At 27.6% G+C, this 20448-nt stretch overlaps 1 protein-coding gene across 3 annotated transcripts in view; it reads right to left on the bottom strand.

Annotated features, from left to right (window-relative positions):
• Nucleotides 1–20448, bottom strand: part of e (nonribosomal peptide synthetase ebony) — a 45636-nt gene that overhangs the window by 8457 nt on the left and 16731 nt on the right. For all 3 annotated transcript variants that reach the window (XM_085953657.1, XM_085953659.1, XM_085953658.1), the window contains 4 exons: nucleotides 3852–4006; nucleotides 3541–3694; nucleotides 3181–3314; nucleotides 294–464 (listed from right to left, as the gene is read on the bottom strand). In XM_085953657.1, the coding sequence (XP_085809783.1) occupies nucleotides 294–464; nucleotides 3181–3314; nucleotides 3541–3694; nucleotides 3852–3984 (592 nt within the window). In that variant the 5' untranslated portion in view covers nucleotides 3985–4006. The remainder of the gene's footprint in view (nucleotides 1–293; nucleotides 465–3180; nucleotides 3315–3540; nucleotides 3695–3851; nucleotides 4007–20448) is intronic.

The following is a 20448-nucleotide window of genomic DNA, read 5'->3' as shown; positions in this document are numbered from 1 at the left end:
ATGTACTGCTTTATTGGTTTAATTAATCATTCTATACTCCTCAGTCCACCAATTTTGAAAGTCTCATCTGCTCTTTTTTTAATATATAAATAAGTAGGTACCTAATTATAATATTATATTCATTATTTGAATAATGTTTTTGTATTTTTTTTCTCTTAATAAAAATTAAAATAAAATATTCGCGCGCCATAGGTCCGCTATCACTGTTATATGATATTTATATCGTTGTATTTCAATTATCAATACGACATCTATAACAGTAAATAGTAATTAGTAAATATCTCTTTACGTACCTTTAGGGATACCTGTACTCCCAGATGTATAAAGCACGACAGCTACACTTTCTGTGGTTTTGTTTAGATAAGAATCAACTGGAATAATGCTCTCTGAAGATTGGTTTGAGGCTTCGCTCACTAGTTCCGAATAACTCAATAAGATGGCACTGGTCACCGCACCTGTATTGCCTACAAAATAAAAAAATATACATTTTTACTGTGTGCCATGTGAACTTTCATATTACATCCTACCTTTTATCCAGCTTTTATAACTCCTTTTTATAAATGTGTTTTCTTAAGTATTTCAAACAAGTACTTAGTAATTTTCATATACATATCGGCGTTGGACGTATACTCATATGTGTCGCTACATTTCATAATCAGCCAAGTCCACCTTTAGCTATTTTTGACTTTTTTGTGAATTGCTGAAGAACTACTGCTTTCTAACATTTCTGCATTATCAAAATATGGAATTTATTAATTTTAAATATTCTATACTCGAAATAGTATAAACTTTCACCCTTGTGACAGTGTATTTGCGAAAACAAAAAGCCGTTTTTCTCCTATTCATCTATTATGGACTAGGCTGATTTTGAAATCTAGCGACACATATGGTGTTTCAAGATGCTGTCTCGTGGTGCGACTATAGAAATAAGGCAATTGATAGCACCATTAAAGTTGATTTATTTTAGATAAATTAAAAACTTAACTTATTATTTTGATACTTGTATGTGTCAATTATTGATTTTACCTATCGTAAACATCGATTAATCTATTTTTCTTTTTTGACCATGTCCGATCCTATAAGAAGATCATATGGACTCCACAGAGTAGAGATTTGTATTGACAGATTTTTGTTTTTATGAGAAATGAATGTAAGCCACTTGCTCAACCTATTAGGTCCACACTCTGACTCTAAGCACACACTCTTCCATGTTTGATTAAAAACAGACTTCTTTCGACTTTTATTATTTTCTTCAAAACCTTAAAATGGTGCTTAGGGCTTTTGGATACCATTTAAAATCAACAAACTACGTACCTTACTTTTTAAATATCTAAAGTCGTATAGAATGGTTGGAATTTGTCAAAAATAACTCACACAACACATTGGCTTTAGAATTTAATAATAAATTTAGCATAATTAACTGTGATCTCTGTATTACGCATTATGTATAATGTTTTATATTTCTTTCCATGTTTCCACTATTTGAAATGTATTTTATAGACTTTGTACTTCTACTATGTCAATAATTATAATATAAGTTTTTTTATGAATAAATAACTACATAATATAAATAATAAAAACAGTAAATACTGTGTACCTACAATCTATCGTCTCTGTTAAGGGGGGACATGCTCGTCGAAGGTCAAAATTGAGTTTTTATTGTATATTCAAACCATGAGCCTGGACACTCCTTAAACGTTGTAGATGATCTATTTATATAATTTTGAAGCCTTATTATCCTTTATAGTTATTTTAAACATTTGATGACTGCATGAAGTATTTTTGTTACATAAAATAGTATTCTTTTAAACCTCTCGCTCTAATGTTTTAGAATATAGTCATATTTCGGTACATAACTGTGCAGTGGTGTTAAGATTTTTTACATTTATTAATTTTTAAACGCATTTATAAAACCATTAGCATAATTTATTACGAGATAATTTTTGTAAAATATTCACGATAAAAAATTATATTGATAATCTCTGTGATCCCAAATTTGACAAGAATTAGGCATTTTATTATTCAAAAAATCGGCAAGATTAACACATTTCAAGATGATTCTAAAGATATTTATTATAAGCTATGTTTTTGACCATTCAAGTGTGATAAACATCTTATGAATAATGATTGCTTTATAATAATTATTGACCTAAGAATAAGGTAGTGTTTTTTTGAAATACGCCATTTCTTTTGTCATTCCCCAGTGGTTAAGCTACAACATACGGCCGTAGCCATAAATTGACAAACTATAATTGAAGTAGGGAGTAAAATGATATTGACGCGCGTGTTTGAACATGTACCGTTTAAAAAAAAATAAAAAAAAATTCGGTTAAGTACATGTTCAAACACGCGCGTTAACATAATTTTACTCCCTACTTTAATTATAGTTTGTCATTTTATGGCTACGGCCGTATGTTGTAGCTTAACCACTAGGGAATGACAAAAGAAATGGCGTATTTCAAAAAAACACTACCTTATTCTTAGGTCAATAATTATTATAAAGCAATCATTATTCATAAGATTTTTATCACACTTGAATGGTCAAAGACATAGCTTATAATAAAAATCTTTAGATTCATCTTCAAATGTGTAAATCTTGCCGATTTTTTGAATAATAAAATGCCTAATTCTTGTCAAATTTGGGATCACAGAGATTATCAAAATAATTTTTTATGGTGAATATTTTACAAAAATTATCTCGTAATAAATTATACTAATGGTTTTATAAATGCGTTTAAAAATTAATAAATGTAAAAAATCTTAACACCACTGCACAGCTCTGTACCGAAATATGACTATATTCTAAAACATTAGAGCGAGAGGTTTAAAAGAATACTATTTTATGTAACAAAAATACTTCATGCAGTCATCAAATGTTTAAAATAACTATAAAAGATAATAAGGCTTCAAAATTATATAAATAGATTATCTACAACGTTTAAGGAGTGTCCAGGATCATGGTTTGAAAATACAATAAAAACTCAATTTTGACCTTCGACGAGCATGTCCCCCCTTAATGGTTTTATACTGTAAATAATTACTTGATTAAGTGGTGTAAATATTGTTTAAAATATGATGTCATTATATTACAATGGGAATATAGAATTGTTTTCTACTAAATTTATGGATAATAAGGTAGGTAAGTAACTTAGTATGCATATAATAATAAAATAAACTTACTTGATCCATCATGAATGTAAATAACTGGTTTTGAATCTTCAACAATGTGTTTGACTCTTTGGTCTGGGAAAGTTGGATCCAATGGTAAATATGCAGCACCAGCCTTCCAAATTGATAGCAGAGTAGTGATTAGTCTATGGATAAATAAATTTGTGATGAAAATGCCGTCCGGTGGAAATATATATATATTTGATATATCTAGAATTCTTACAAACTGGGTGTTTTACACCGCCTTCTTATTTACATGAGACAGGCACTACTATTTCGAACTCACATATATATCAGTGTTTTGTTGCACATCAAAGAATACCAATATGTGAGGGCTGTAAGTAATTGTAAAAATATTGTTACTTTACTTACTTGTGTGACGGCAGCATGCAAACAGCTACTATAAAATCACCATCGCCATTGGGATTAAGTGAGTTATTACTGATCAAATTAATCAGCGCTTTTGCCATTTTGTTCGAAGTCTCGTCCAATTCTTTGTATGAAATAGTCTTATTGACGCCATTTTCTGTAAAATTAAATAAAATTATACAAAACAGTATAATTATCCCGAACGTCGTGAGTAACAATACGATATAAACATTTAATGGTGGTAATTAAATTTATAATTGATATATTATTTTTAATATTACGAATATATTATCAGTAATTTGTTTGTATTTTACCTTCATAGATAATAGCTGTATCTTCATAGCATTTAGTGGCTTTTAAGTGTTCTTCAAACACGGTATGTAGCTTCCTCGTATCAAAAGCTCTTTGATCCCCTTTCAGTATAGAAAGCTCGGGCAGGGAACCCATCCTGAATTGTTTACGTCAAATCCTGAAAAGAATAAAAAGGGGATCATTTTAGAAAACTTATTCAAATTGAATTCATAATCACTATAAATTAATAATAATATAAATCTATAAGACAATTAATTATATATTTATCCTATCTATTTAGCAGTTTATAGGATATAATATATTTTAGTCAATAAAGCCTAATATGCATAATATTAAATAGTTAATACCCAATATTGTTTGACTGGAAAGCTTTAAATACCTTTATTATATCGTGGGATTTAATATTATTCAAACATCATTTTTATTTTACGAACAATTTTTAATGTTAAATATTGATAAACTATTTTTTATTCAATCGATTTTTGGTTAGCATCTGAACCACAAACTAAATAAATTTTCTTTGCTTATACTCGTAGGTAATAAGACAAATTTATTTTATGGTGTTAACTGTTAATTCATGGTGAAAATGCATTGTATTATTAATTTAAATAAAACGCAATTTTATAGTAACTAGCTTATAGCCACTAGTTGAAAATGTACCTCTGAGGTGGATGAAACTGGTCCAGTTAATATTTTAAAATTGGAATAATTAGTACTATAAAATTGCGTTTTATTTAAATCAATAAAAACTAGACAAATCCTTTCCAAAAACGTTTCCCTATGCTCTCAGAAAAAAATAATACGTTTTATAAATTTTAATTAGATTAAAATATCTACTATAAAATCTATTTAACCGTATTTATCCCTATGCAAGCAGAACTTTTCACCATATAACACATATCTTTGAAAATCGTTTAATTGAAATACATTTTTACACGTTTAATACCTATAACTTCAAAACAGAAGTAGAAATTATTTGTAATATTTGTCTTTTTTCTCTAGTCTCATGTTTTTCAGCATCTTCTTTCAGTCCTCTATCATCCCTTCTACGAGTCACTTCTCTAGATGGTTAAGGAAGGAAGAAGGATTTAATCACTATTTTTACATACTTATAACAAAAATATATTGGAAACAAAGCCTTGTGAAAGAATACTTTAATATAATTTATATTTATTTATTTTATAGGGTTCAGAAGAAATTCTTGAGACTCTTTTACATGAGGTTGAATGGATACTATCTGTGGCTTTATCCAATTGACTTTCTCTTAGGTATGCATACATACTGCAGTCTGCAATTTAGAAGAGATATTAATTAAGCTACGTATTTTTTTCGACTTAAACGAGGTATAAATGAGAACTCTGCAATTCATTGTTCATCTGTATGTCCCCGATAATTGTTCATCTGTATGTCCCTGATAACTATCTTAGAAATAGAGAGCATCAGCTGTTTATTCTCTTAAGGTACAGAACCAACCTGCCACTGGTAATGCCAATTAAGAGGGCGATAACTATGTTCAACCAAATTGCTTTGGGTGTTGATATATTCCATTTGCGAGAGTGTGAGTTTAGGTGTACGCTATTTTATAAATTCTTAAAATAGGGCCTCCTTAACAAACTCGGTGTATTTCTTTGAACTTCTATAGATGTATAATAGTATTGTCAGTATTGTTACTGCTTTTGTATGTTTATATTATGTTCTCTTTTGATATTTTCATTTTTATCGCTTTTATTACTTTTTTTATTATTTATAATAATGTTTCATGTCATGTTGTGAACGTTTTAAACTTATAATTTGTAATGTCCACAATATGTTAAATTAAATGAATTGAAATAGAAATTGATATCATTATTTCTACACGATTATTATCCATTTGGTTATTAATTATTGACTTTATTGTAGGTACTCTACCTTCCTTAATAAAATAACGCTTCGTATATGATTGGTTAATTAATTGTTAGCCGGTGAACATTCATAAAATAAATATAGGCACATACCTTGTATATTTACATTAACAACCAGTTAACTATTAATAAGAAATTCCCGGCGTACATATTTCTCCTATTTTTCCATGACGGTATGAATAAATTTTCTGTAAGATCGAAAATATTAATTTATTAGTAAATTATATATAATCATGTTGTCGTTCAATGAGGTGCGCATATTAAAACAATCTTCGCAGATTATGGAGCATTCTTATACTTATGAATAATTGACGGTCTTTATCGTATCTACTAACAACAAAATAATTAATACATCCAATACAAAATATATTCAATAGAAATGTTAGAGAGTAGATCATAAAATATTCAAGGAATAAATTTTCATTTAGGTACTTATTTCGTAACATGGTCTGAGGTAGCGCATAATTGAGTAGGTATATATATATATTGATTTTCATATGATGATTTCGCATGACACACAGTTACTATTACACAAATTAAAAACTGTATATCTAAAAAATCTAGAATGTGTAGAATATTATGAAGCATAATCATTAGAGTATCTCATTCATATTAATAATTAATTTATTGAATGATCTCTGTTTTATTATGATGCAAACCTTACAATATATAGTATCAATGTAATATAAAAGTTGTGAAATTTCAGTCAAACAATAAATTACTTATACTTGATATTAGCAAATAGTGAATGGATAGGGTTATATAATCATATTAAAACTGCTTTAGTGAAACCCGCTCCAAATAATATGTAGTAAATTATATTGTAAACGTTTAATTTAAATTCAAATATCAACGCAATTAGACACCGATAAATAAAGTCTTAACTAGTTACTTTACAATATTAATTAAAAGTCAGCTGTTATACTACGGGGCATGAATTATCTCGTTTGTGATAATGGTTATATTTTAATGTCTGTAAAATCTCATATGAGTTTATGCTTAATCTATTAACTCATTTAGTGCTAACACCACGACTGGGGCGTTTGGAGCTGTTGGCCATTAGATATAATTAACGTGTTATTTAAATGTGGTAATTGTAAGGTTAGCAGTGATTGTGTTATGAAAGCCTCCCTATGATACACCTGCATAGAAATAGCGTGTAATAATAAAGTCTGCACAGATACGGGCACCCCAATAAAACATAATATCTCAACCAAATCATTATCTCGAAAATTATAACAAAATAATGATAAATTTAGTTAAATACTAACTTATTGACGTAATTATAAAATATTATTCAATCATTTAAATATTTTCTATTCAGTACATAGTGTATTTAATAAGATATTACGAGAAAACCGTGACATTTTGCTATTTCGCCATGATAATATACGTCACACACCGGTGTGATATTATCACATTTTTTTTTCTTTTGCAATAATTTGCTTCACCTAAAAGTATAAAACTCTGGTTATCTATCTAAATCATCTCGTTCTGCGGAGTTGAATAAATTTGTTTTGCGTAAGTTTAAACAGGTAAACACTTCCCACTATTTGAATGAACAATTGCTTAACAAATTGAATCGGACAACTGAATATCAATTTCTACATTGCATGATGTTATGTGATTATATTCAAACATTCTGTATAATTAAACAATTTTATAGACAACCACCGGTGACGCTCATGCTAGTATGTGTTCACTCAAAGGAAATTTCCCAAGAATGGAAACTTTTAGAGTTTGATAGCACCCAACGTGCAACAGTTCTATGACTCCGGATATATTATTTACTAATCTTCCTTCCACGACCACAAATCTAAATTACTTCCACAAATAAATTATATTTTACTAGAAATAGAGAAAATGCACTGTAACTAATTACATATACCTAACTATAAGTATAACAATATTTCAAAAAACACAAAATATTGATATTCATTTGTTATAGTTTATTTTGTTCATTTAAATAAACACTGTAAAGAAATTAAAATCGACTAAAACTTATACATTCATATTCCACATGGTATTCTTTTTAATATTCTATGTTATACAACAGTTTATGAAGCCCAATAACAGTAGAATATTAGAAGATACACCCACGATGGCCGCGCAGCTTAAGCGCGGCCTATAACGTCGTGGGTTCCAGGTTCAAATCCTGGGTCTGTAAAATACAATTGTTTAATAATAATTGATTTCCAATGTATGCATGAGTCAGAGTATGGACCTAATAGATTGAGCAAGTGGCTAACATCAATTTTTTTTCGTAAAAACAAAATCTGTTAATACAAACCTTCGTGGAGGCCCATATTTTAATCCTATTATGATCGGACATGGTAGAAAGAAAAGAAGAAGAAAAGTAGTAGAATATAAACAATCACAAACACAACCAGGCTTTGATAAAATCACTTAAATGTATTTTGAACTCACGAGAATCGGATCCTGAGTCCCTAGATAAGAAGCCAGTACCTTACAGATTGGTCTACAAAGGCTCCCAACTATATAACTAACAAGCCTATTTGCTGAATTTGGTTTTAAACCAAATAGTATAATTAACTTTAAATCCTTAAAACCCCGTTAGTAGCATCATAGGCAGAAGTATTTTCTAATCTATAATGTAATCCGAATTACCATTTTCAGGTTTTTTTTTTACCAGGAACATGTATATGTTTCAACAGAAAAAATATTAAAATATGGCACGTATTGTGGAAAATGAATGATTAACCAGTACACATATTTCATAGTTCTCTAGCTCTAAGATAATTTCAAAAAATATTTCCGAGTACTGAGTTCAAACTTCCACCCACCGCTTCAGAGACAAACACTCTGGCAAAAGGTGATAATAATATAATATCTATTATTAGATGCGGAATGATGTATATGAATGTCTATTTTGGAGCAAGTTAGGACAATTGAAAGAGAACTGAATAAAAATGGTTACGCCACCCCCATGAGTGGCTCAATATCCAAGGCGTTGGAGGTCTGATACGATAAGACCAGGACAGAAATGTGTTCAGCAGTTTGGTCGTCAATACGTGTATTAAATAAGGCTCTAAGTACCAAAAAGTAGTATTGCCTGTAGTTACAAAATACAGAGTCATTGCAGTAAAACTTCATGAAGCAGACATTTAAAAAAATGTAGTTTTACAGTGTGAAGCAATCACGGCAGCTTCTATAGTTTTAGGTATTAAGAACTCTCAAGTGTCAACACACCATCGTCAGCTATTTTATATTGAATGCCGTTGACCACTGCAGAGCTACTTACACCATTATAAATAAAGCACGGCAATGGACTTACAACGTCGACAGATTTAATTATTTTGCTGTATTTTTTTGACTTGCTTGAGGCACTTAGACTATAGTTGAAGTTATTGGCGTTGGTATGTAGAACATTTTTCTATAAAAATGTCAGTTTTTATTTTTTTAATTAATACACGTATTCAATTATTGATATAAGATGATATCAAAATAGGAAGAAGAAGATAGAGAAAGATTATTATCTAATCCACTAAGTCATACTGTAAGGACTACATCATTTGACTTATGATTTCTACAAGTGAAATTATGTCACTTTGTAAATAACAAACCAATTGTACTAATTTTATTTTATTGTAATTCCGAAAATTTTTACTTATTCTTCAGTGTTTTCAAGTATTATGTATTCACTAGACGATTCGTTATTATACATTTCTGTATTTTATTTTCATGTTTTGTCACGTTTACATATTATTTTTAATTACTATGCGTTCATAATTATATTTAAATCTGCCTAAACTAGCGGTTTTTTGCAATAGATTCCGCGTTACCCATTGTTTGACGACGCATGTTTCAATCACATAGTAAGCTTTATCAACTGTTGTGAATATTGTAAGAATAAATCTCACCACGTGAGTAAAATACGTATTTCACAACAATTTAAATTTGTGCTGAATACCATGTCGTAGTGATCACCACATTTTATAAATTAATTTAATATATACTTGAATGCCCAAAATAAATATTTTAGTAATGATAGTTTAATTTGAATTAGGCGAGAAGATTTTCACTTTTATTTCATAAATGACTTTAAAGAAGAAGATACCTATGTACGTGCATGCCTTAAATGAATTTGTAATAATGTACTTATAAAAAGTGCACCCACATGCACAAAATAATAAATTCCGATATCTATCATGTTGTAAAACATAATGTTTTTCGGAAATCGTACTTACTAAAGATGATTGTGATCTGAAATCGTTCGCTGTATTTTCATGGAACAATGAATTCTAGAATTATTGCATGTCAATAATTAATAATAATATACCTAAGTAATTGTATATTATTTTTTACTAATACAAAAAATATAAAAAAATAATGAACTAAATTACCATTATTTGATTGAATACAAACATTATTTTAATGATAAACATCGAATAACCATTTCAGGAAAAATCTTGTCCCTTATTCATATTATGTATATTGGCAATGTTTTCAGTATATAGCTAATTAGTTGTACGTTTTGTATTTCCATATAATATTGCTTTAATTTATTCAAAATGTATTCCTTATAACATATTATTTATTCAAATTATGGGTCAATTAACACCAAGTCGTAACATACAAAACGTTTTTGCAATGGGAATATTATTTAAGCCTTTAATTTATTGTGCTGGCCTTAAAGTGACATAATAGTTAATTGACAGAATATATTTATTTTAACAAGTTTATTAGTAATAATAAACCACCAATTAGTTAAATATGCATAACCATTAAAATATAATAATATACATTAGATATGCCCGCGATATACATATTTTTCATTAATATATTATATCGTCACCGTTTTTCTATCTTCTTACAAGAAAAATTGTCTATTTTTTATAGCCGTGAGCTACCACAAATAATTTCAGTTTCTTTTCATTTTAATGTATCATATTTTAATTTATCAGCTGTTTTTTTAAATTTATTTTTCTAAATTGTATTATGATGTATAAACACCAATCTTTAATCTCGATTACTTATAAACTAATAAATTACAATGAACGATGAAAATTAGGTTGGCGATACTATATTATAATGTAATGGTAGAGAATTCTTATTTATTTATAAATTAGGGTTTGCAGTAGTTCATGTGGCTGATGCGGCTTTTGTAGATAATTAAATCAAAATTATCAATAATTATAATAGGACTAGTGGAAAATGAGACACTTGTAAGTTTTCGCGTCAATTACATGTAATGTCTCGTTCTTACTGATAACATCATTCGATTCATATAATAAAAATTCTCATCGACCCAATTCATAGGGTATTCTGACTTGCTTCTGTTTTAGGAGTGTTCATTACGACCCATCTGACTTGCTCCACCCTTCACAGCGTTCATGAAGCACCTACCATGCAAGCGAGTCATGACACATGTGCAAAGCTGGCGTACGACTGTTTCACGAGCAGGAGCTATCTCACATATTATTATTTCAAGTCAGTCGTACATGAATGATGCATGTCTAAAAATTACACATGGCAAATAATACCTTTTTCCCGTACTCTTTTCTATGACACTGCATTTTTCAAAACAAAAAAATGCAATTTTACATGGTAATATCTACCAGATGAACTGATTCAGCATAGTGATCTATTTATAAAGGAACTTATATATAATTAACTATTTCTTTTATTCAACGAATAATTCACAAGATTTAAGAATGTACCATTCTAATTACTGAACATACATAATTTTGAAAAACACTTTCTGAGAAAATATATTATTACCAATAGAAAAAATCTTTTTTGAAAAAAGTAAGTCACCCCGACAGGGAATCGAACCTTACATCTCCCGGGTTTAGTTTTCTCAGAAAGTGTTTTTCAAAATTATGAAACTTATACAATTATATTGTGTTCTTATAATGTAATAATCATTAATAATATATTTTACTGTCTCTCAACAACTTTTTTTTAGTGGGCGAATCCCTTATTTTTAATTCTTCATAAATGGGCTGTATTTTTATATGAATAATAAATTACATTACAATATTTAAAAGCTCTTTATTCTATGTTTAGATATATGCTCAATAATTGTATCAATATATTATAATCTAAATCATCTAACGTCTTAACAAAGATGACAAGATAAATCATTCATCAAAATTATAACATTTATAACTGATTAAAATATTAATTTGCACTAATTTGTAATAGCATGTGACGTGAGTCTTTATTGAATTACACACTGACTATCATGGGCAATATGTAATAGTGTACAATGCCTATAAAAGATAATTTTATTAAATTCTGAATACAATTAACAATATAGGCAGTATTAATATAAATATATTAAATATAATAATGTAATATATTAATATGCTCCATTGCATTTTTTATTTTTTACAAAACTTTATGTTTAATTTTATATCATGTAAATAATGTAACCCCGGAAAGGATTTGCAACATTTCAATCAATCTCTACTGTTTATGGAATGTCTATAACATATAATATACAATATTGACAGTTAATAATTAATACATACAACGAGATTCATGTTTTATCTTTACACCTTATATCTACTTGCTATCTGGTGTAACAACAAACGTTATTGCATCACTTTTAATAATAGAAGCACATCGAAAGTATGAAATATCATGCGTAATGGCAGGAATAAAGCCTGTGGAATAATTATTTATATAATTTACATAAATTGTTTCATATGAAATAATTACTCTAGATCTCATGATAGATTTTTCGTCACCGTTATCTTATCCCGGTAAAATACGAGTAGGTAAGGGAGTTTTAAATATCTTTACAATAAAATTATGTACTGTGTTACTTTTATTTTAATCAATTTTGAGTAACTTTTAGATTTAGATTTAATTTTGAGATTTTAAATTAATTACGGTGATCAACCTTTTTTTAGTACTTGCATTTTTTCCGTCCGCCCTATTTTCCTAACATTTTTTTATCCAAAAAGATGTCGGATGTTTTTTCGTGTTCGGAAAAAAAACATACCATTTTCAAATTAAAAAAAGAAAATTGTTTTTTTCTGAATAAAATACATCTTAAATATACGTACCAAGGTCAAATAAAAACCATATTCCTAAAATAATGAATAGATTATCCTTTTTTTAATCAAACATTGATATACTTATTTATATGATTCACCTCCCATTTAAATTCATTTGCACGAAAAAAGGTGTGCAAAAATACTCGTAGGTTTGTAAAAAAATATATTTTACTTACATATATATTATAATTGTTATTATATTTTTTAAACATATGTATGATAATTAGCTAAATTAAAATTATTCAATAACACAAAGATAATTAATAATTATTACGTATTTGGTATATGACAATAATTATTATAGGCAGCAATACTGACCTACATAATATTTTTACATAAATCAGAATATTTAACGTATATAAGTCAAGTCCTTTTGTTCGAATAATAATATATATAGATATTATTTATTAAATGTATTCAAAGATAATTAATTGTTATTACGCAAGAAAACATTATTTATTTTAGTTATTTAAATCACACCTAATAGATGATTTATAATTCTCCAATTACTTATATTACAGATTTTTCTTCACTATTCTACCCGCAAGTATATTATTATCAACCTATACAGTTTACGTATACATAAGTATATATTCTTAAACTATTATCAATTGTATAATCATTTATATTACATTTTTTTCTGTACTGAAAAATTAAGAAAGTAATGACACGGTGAATTGTTGAGTTGTATCCGTATATAACTAGAGTAGATACCAATATTATGACTAACATTTTTCGTATACCTATTCACTAATGACATAAATTGCAAACAAGCAAATTTAACACCCTTTCTAATTTTTAATGTTCAATTTCATAACTTCGTATTTTTGTTGATTTGATTTAACTTGTAATTACTGATTGAAAGATAAATATTTTTACTATCTTGAGGCCACTTTGATAATATATTATAAACGTAAGGCGTATCCTCGCCAAAGTGAAACAGCTGGCTTATTTTTACTGTTCAATAATTAAATCGATGCAATCAGAAATTATAATGGTGAAAAAAAACGCTAAACTTGATCTTGAACCGATTATAACGGAAGTTGATCTCAGCGCCTGCGCATTTGGATGCCTTTGACCGGAAGTGCGGTCGACCTTGCGGTTCAGATGTAAATAATATTTATTACATTATTAAACTATGCAATTTCATGTTGATCGATATACATCTATTAAATAAATTGAATGCCTATAATTACACATATTTTGATGGCGTGTATTGTTATTAATCATTGTGTAATTGATTATAAATTAAAATTTGAATTGTGAGATCATTTGATTTTTATAGTAGTAGTATTAAATTAAATATATGAAATAATTAAAAACTTACATTGAAACTAATAATAGTTTTAGTATATTTCAAAGTAAATAAGAAATATTTACAATATATTCACGGAGTAGTGATACATGCTTAAATGCTGTTTATTATTAGACGTTTTTTCAACATAGTATTTGTTATCAATGGAATGTAGTTGAATGAGTTTTATTAGCCATACTGAGGAGTATATTTTAATCAATCATATTATTTAAAAGGTATTTTCCTTTCAAATTTAAAAATAGATTTTATATTACCGAAAAAATGCATTTTATTCAATTTATAAATAATTTTTTTACATTAAAAATTTTAGACATTAAAAAAACAATTTGGTATATACCTACTTAAACATTAAAAAATCTTTACACCGAAAGAGGTATTTTTTATAATTATAATAGTGTTTTGATGTTATAACCATTGTTAGTATCAGAGAAGTTGTTTTCAAGTAACAACTTAATAATATGAATTAAATATGTCAGTAACTACTATTAGATTAATTCACATGTACCATAAAAACAGTATTTTTTAAAACAAGGAAAAGGCCATGAACATTACCTATATAATAGATAGATACAAAATCATGATTTTTCCTAATGCAACTTAAAATCTTTCGCAACCTTGTCTGTCACCTGAAAAATTTACTTATACCGGAATGAAATCAAAGTATAGTGAATAAGTAGGTAGTTACAATGTCGTTAAATATTTACTAACATAGATCTAGTTTTTATTGCACTTCAATTTAATGAGTTTTTTTTATTTACAACTCTCATTATTGAATGTTAATGACTGGCTTAAATTTTGAAAAAAAATAATTGTTAAAATGCCTATTCAGTCAACGTAAAACTGGTTCATTAAATAATATAAAGTGTACTCGTTGTTACTTAGAGAATACATCGTTGTCTAAATTAAAACATGTACTTATATATTTTTAATATAAAGACACGGCCTACTAGTATACTAGAAATAGTAAATAAGCATTGCATAAGCTCAAAAAATCTATTATTTTAAAAAAAATACGTTTAGCTTAAAATAGGCCTACTTATTTGTAAGGTCGGTTGGTTTTATTCCTTCTTTTTTTCTCTACAGTACATTTCCGGTAAAGAAAATAATAATTTATTATTTTTGTGACCTCTCGATTGTCAAAAGAACAATTATTTTTGGTGATATATAACTCAATTGTCATCGTTAATTAAATGAGACATGTGCTGTCAATATTCAAGATAATAATCTTTATAAGTACACTATGTCTCAATAAGGAACATACCTAAGGTCAAAATAAATATTGTAATATAATGATATAAAAATATGGTCATTATTACATAGTTAATAAATCGAATTTGTGCGTGTACTTACATTGTTAACGTTTTTTTCTAAACTATTAAAGAAAATATATTAAATATACTTTCTACTATGCAGATTGGGATAGATCATAATATATTGTTTTCAATCATACTACGTACCTAGTGTTAATAAGGCCTGGTGAATAGAATATGGACGTTATGTAAAACTTCCTAGTTAACAACGCAATGCATAAATGAAAGACATATGACTTACATAGCTACGTCGCTTCCCGTGATTAGAAGTGTTGCCATTTAAAAAAATATATGTTAATAAAATATTTTTAATTGACATACAACCATATGAAAACTGGACTTAAAATATAAATAAGTACAATACTAATAAAAAAATAACATGTATTTATACTTTATAAGAACGTACAACTGAAAATGAGTACCTACTTATATAACATTATACTAATGGCAAAACTTCATATTTATTGTTTACCTTAAAAAAACTTTTTATATTACGATCATTTAACCAAAAATCCAAGTGCCACAGATACGGTAACATTGTTATTAGCATGGATACATGCTTTTGCTTTGACCTCCCTTTCTTTAATACTTCAGCAGAGACAAGTCGTTTATTTTTGTCGTCTTTTTTATTAAATATATACATATTTATTTATTACTACATATATTAATACAAGTGAAAATCATTTGATCTAATTTAATGCGAGGTAATCAGTCAAAGAGGCGTATCAGTACAGTAAAAAAGTGAAAAAAGAAAACCAAAATTTCATCAATTTCATGGAAGAAACGTTCGGACTTCTGTTGATAACGAATCCAACTATCTCAATTACTCGTGGTGGGTCGTGCATCGATTTGATCTTTGCTCGCCACATCGACAAAATTCATTCTAAAAATTACAAAACTTATTTCAGCTGTCATAAACCCATATTGCCCATTACTTCTAATGATTATGTGTAGCATATACTTAGGCACCAACATTACTATATGATTTCATATATTTTAATTTTCAGAAAAGTGCAATTGTTTCAATCCTTTGGATTCGGTTACTTACAAATAAATTTTCTTTCGAATTTGGACAACCAGCATTCAGAGAATCAGTAGTATATTTTCAATCACGCCATCAACTAGAAAATCTATAATATTTTATAATAAATGTGGCATATGATTTTTTTCGGACGATTAGTACCAAATGATCGATCTTATAACAATTAACTTAAAATAATATTATATGAAAAATGTTGACATCACCCAGCGGACAATAATTGTCAAGGTAGTAGTCAGACTATAAATTATTATCGCACCCAAAGTAAGTGGCATTTCTATAGAATAAATAATGATGCACACAATACTCTTTTCAATATAATATTTGCTCGCACCATCTACGATCGTAGATGTTAACAATTTTATTGTTGGACACAATATATAAAGCAAAATGTATTATTTTTAATATATTTTTACTTCTGATTTTTTTTTATAATTTAAATATTTATTTAAAATAAACACATACTATTTCAGTAAGCTTTTGAAATGTCAATAAATTGCTATTGCTTTGTCATTTGTCTATGATAAAATCACGTAATTATTACATTATATATTTGTCTTGATCTATCTGCAATGCATGAGAGATGTAAATGTGTTAGGAAGATTGAGACAGGGATAAAACATTAAAAAATAAGGTAGGTGAGATAAATACACATCAATGCAATTTTAATTTTTAAAAATAAACATGACACAAAAATAAAGGAATCGTTTATTTTAATCGGGTCGTGAAAGAAAACAGATGATATAATACTCTCATAATTGTTTGACAGATGCAAAACTAAGTCACATCCAAGAATGTTGACAGGTGGCACGCTCGCGTGATATTTTTATCAAGTTCATTAATATTGATGTAATAATGTATTTTAAGTATGATTGTTAAAGTTTGTACTGTCTTTAATCCATTATACAACAGACATTATTTTTCACCACCGCAACATATTATGATATTGATAACATTATGATCATGATATAGGTACCTACGTAATATGTAAAAAAAAATATTTTATTTTCTCACGTAACATTTTATAGGATTGCTCGTTGTTTTGTATAAAATGTAAATTTACCGATAAACAAAAATCAGTACGTGACAATTTTAAAAATTAAATCACTATGATATATCCAAAAATAATACGTCAGAAAAACGTTTGTAGACAAATTTAATAGTGTCACAAAAACCATTCCAAAAATATCCTTTAAAAACGGTCGACCTTGTGAAAACCCACATTAATTAAAACCGTTTCATACAAAAATGTGTAGTTATAGTTTTTGGTATTGGTTATGAAAATACTTGGATTTTCCTGATACCTATTACTGGTATTACGTAGAACCGATACGTAAACATTTACGCGTAAATTTAAAAGTAATATCAAAACATTATTATATGACACCTTCACGCTGCTTGACTCATCTATTATTTCACTAAGAAAAACAATATTGTTGTTGAACAAAAAAAATCTAAAATATAAATCGCCAGTCATTGAGCATGTTATAGGGTTATAAAAAATCTATGACCGTGATCTCAATTGCAAAAATGGCATAATGAGCTTTTAGTTTATTAAGAAAGAAAAAAACGTATTGTACAATCGATATTAATTACATGATATTTTTCATGTTAAATAAGTAGGTATTAAGGTTATTTATTACAATGTAAGCACCAAAATAAACCATTATAATAAGGAACCTACCACTAATTTATAAAAGATTCTAATTTTACTAAATAAACCCACCTTACCTACCTCACCTAGTTTTAAAATGCTATAATATGGTATTCAGTAAATATATCATATTAATAAGTTTCATAATCGACTAATGACTTCACATTTTAAACTTTTTAAATTTACTCTATGCAAATAAGGTAGATAGTTACGACATTATATTATGGTGTCTTTTCTTCTAAATTAAAAATATCTACTTATTATTTTCGCTTGATTGGTTAAAAATGCGTGTTATATTATAAGAAAATACTGCTTTAAATCTTTCAGTAATATGGTCACAAGTTTTAATTTTAAAAAGATGCATGCTTTCAGAGTCAATATTTTTTATCATTATTTTTCAGGTGGTTTTAAATGTCGGGGCGATCAACCAACCGGATATCCGAGTATTTTTCTAGAACGTGTCGGATTAAAATAACTTACAGTTGATGACACTAACGTGATGCAACCATCTACTGGTCAAGATTGTATGCATATGGTTTTATTTTTTAAATTATATCAATACATGAATTTAAAACGGTTTTATGAAAACATATTTTATTCTTTATTATAGTTAGTACGATCTCATATGAATCAATGCGTTTTTTAATGCATATCATTGTATATTATGCTGTAGAGTTAAAGAAATATATTTACTGATAAAGTATACTATTTTTTAATATATCAATACTACTGTAGTTCATTGTATGTATTATGAATACACTACTTAATCAATTTTTCTCTGGATGATGTTTGAACTCAGTTGAAAATACTAATATAAACAGATAGACAATGTTTATTAAATTATATATATGAATTGAAGATTAATATACGTACTTATTTTTTTAAATGACATAAAATATTGTATAAAATAAAAGTACTTTTTCAGCCACAACTTTAAATATGAATTTATTAATTTATCAGTATTATATAATATATAACCAGTATGGCACTAGTAAAACAATGCCCCGAATTATTAATATATTAATACTTAACTATGGTCTTCATAAGAAGTGCAACTTCTAGTATCAATGCTAGGATTACTTTAACAATGTATTAAAACTAACATGATTACCATGAACTGAAGTTTAAATTCATAAATAGGTTAGTAAATGTTACTTCAACATTGATAATGATTAATTGCTTGCCACATGCATAATAATAATAATATATACATTGGCGAATTATTCTTAGTTAACAGTTATGAATATTTTTAAATGATGTAGGTATGCTAAAAGATTATTTTTCATACAAACTTTTAATTTTATATCATATTATAATTCATTAATAATAAATTAATGCTCTTTACTGCATCCAATAGTTATTTATAAGCCATTTATCATTTAGTTTTCGTTTTGGTTAAATTGTAAAACAATACAATCAAAATATGTTTAATATAATATATATCAACTCAATAATTATGCATAAGTATATTAATAAAATAATATATTGTCAAGCCGTTAAATAAATAAAGTCCCGTCGCCATTCTATCTAATTGAAACATATTATTAGTTTATTTAGATACAATCTGGCTGTAAAAAATAACACACATTGTTTAATCTATTTAACATAATTCACTCGTGTGAGCTTAAATGTATTTTTGATCAATGATTTCATTCAATTAAATCAACATACATTGGGATAAAACTACTCTGATTAACGCTGAGACAGCGTCCTTCATAGAACACTAAACCATGTTGTGTTTTAATTATCAATCATGTATTTCATTTTTTGTATATATTAGTTAATTGCATTTTTTTTCTAGTCTAAGCGCTCTAATGCAAAATAGTTTAAGCAACGTTTTTAATGCGTATATCTATCGTTATGGATTATATATTAATCCCTGCACATGATCGTCTGCATGCGGCGGGAAGCGTTAGATACTCATTATTGCCAACTCGCAGCAGTTGTCATTTGTCGTCCGTGAATAATAATTTTCTGAGTAAGAAAATATACAACCCTTTTAGACTTACCGGTAAAAAAATGTCGATTAAAATTTAAAAACATCTTCAGAAAAATGGGAGAGCTTTATAAGCTCTGTCTGGCAAAAACTAAAGTAAACTAAAAAATTCACAGTGGTTTACATTTAATTCTTACTAGGTACTATTCTGGCTTAAAAAAATCTGGAGTTTTATAAAAAAAACATTACACTAGTCACAAATTTAAATAACTTTGATCTAATTTCATATTATTCCAGATGTAACCGTTGCAACTGCAAGCTATGCTACTGATAAAAATTAGAATTGGATAAACAAAAGCACTGCCGCTGCACCCTTCAAGCGTTACTAAGCCTTGCTCTGAAATACTAATATTTAT

Source organism: Rhyacophila brunnea, unplaced genomic scaffold, assembly GCF_057557595.1.
Source record: "Rhyacophila brunnea isolate RB1 unplaced genomic scaffold, BYU_Rbru_1.0 scaffold_4, whole genome shotgun sequence".
Classification (NCBI taxonomy): domain Eukaryota; kingdom Metazoa; phylum Arthropoda; class Insecta; order Trichoptera; family Rhyacophilidae; genus Rhyacophila; species Rhyacophila brunnea.
Note: the sequence above shows the minus strand (reverse complement) of the source record. Positions and strands in the feature narration are given on the sequence as shown.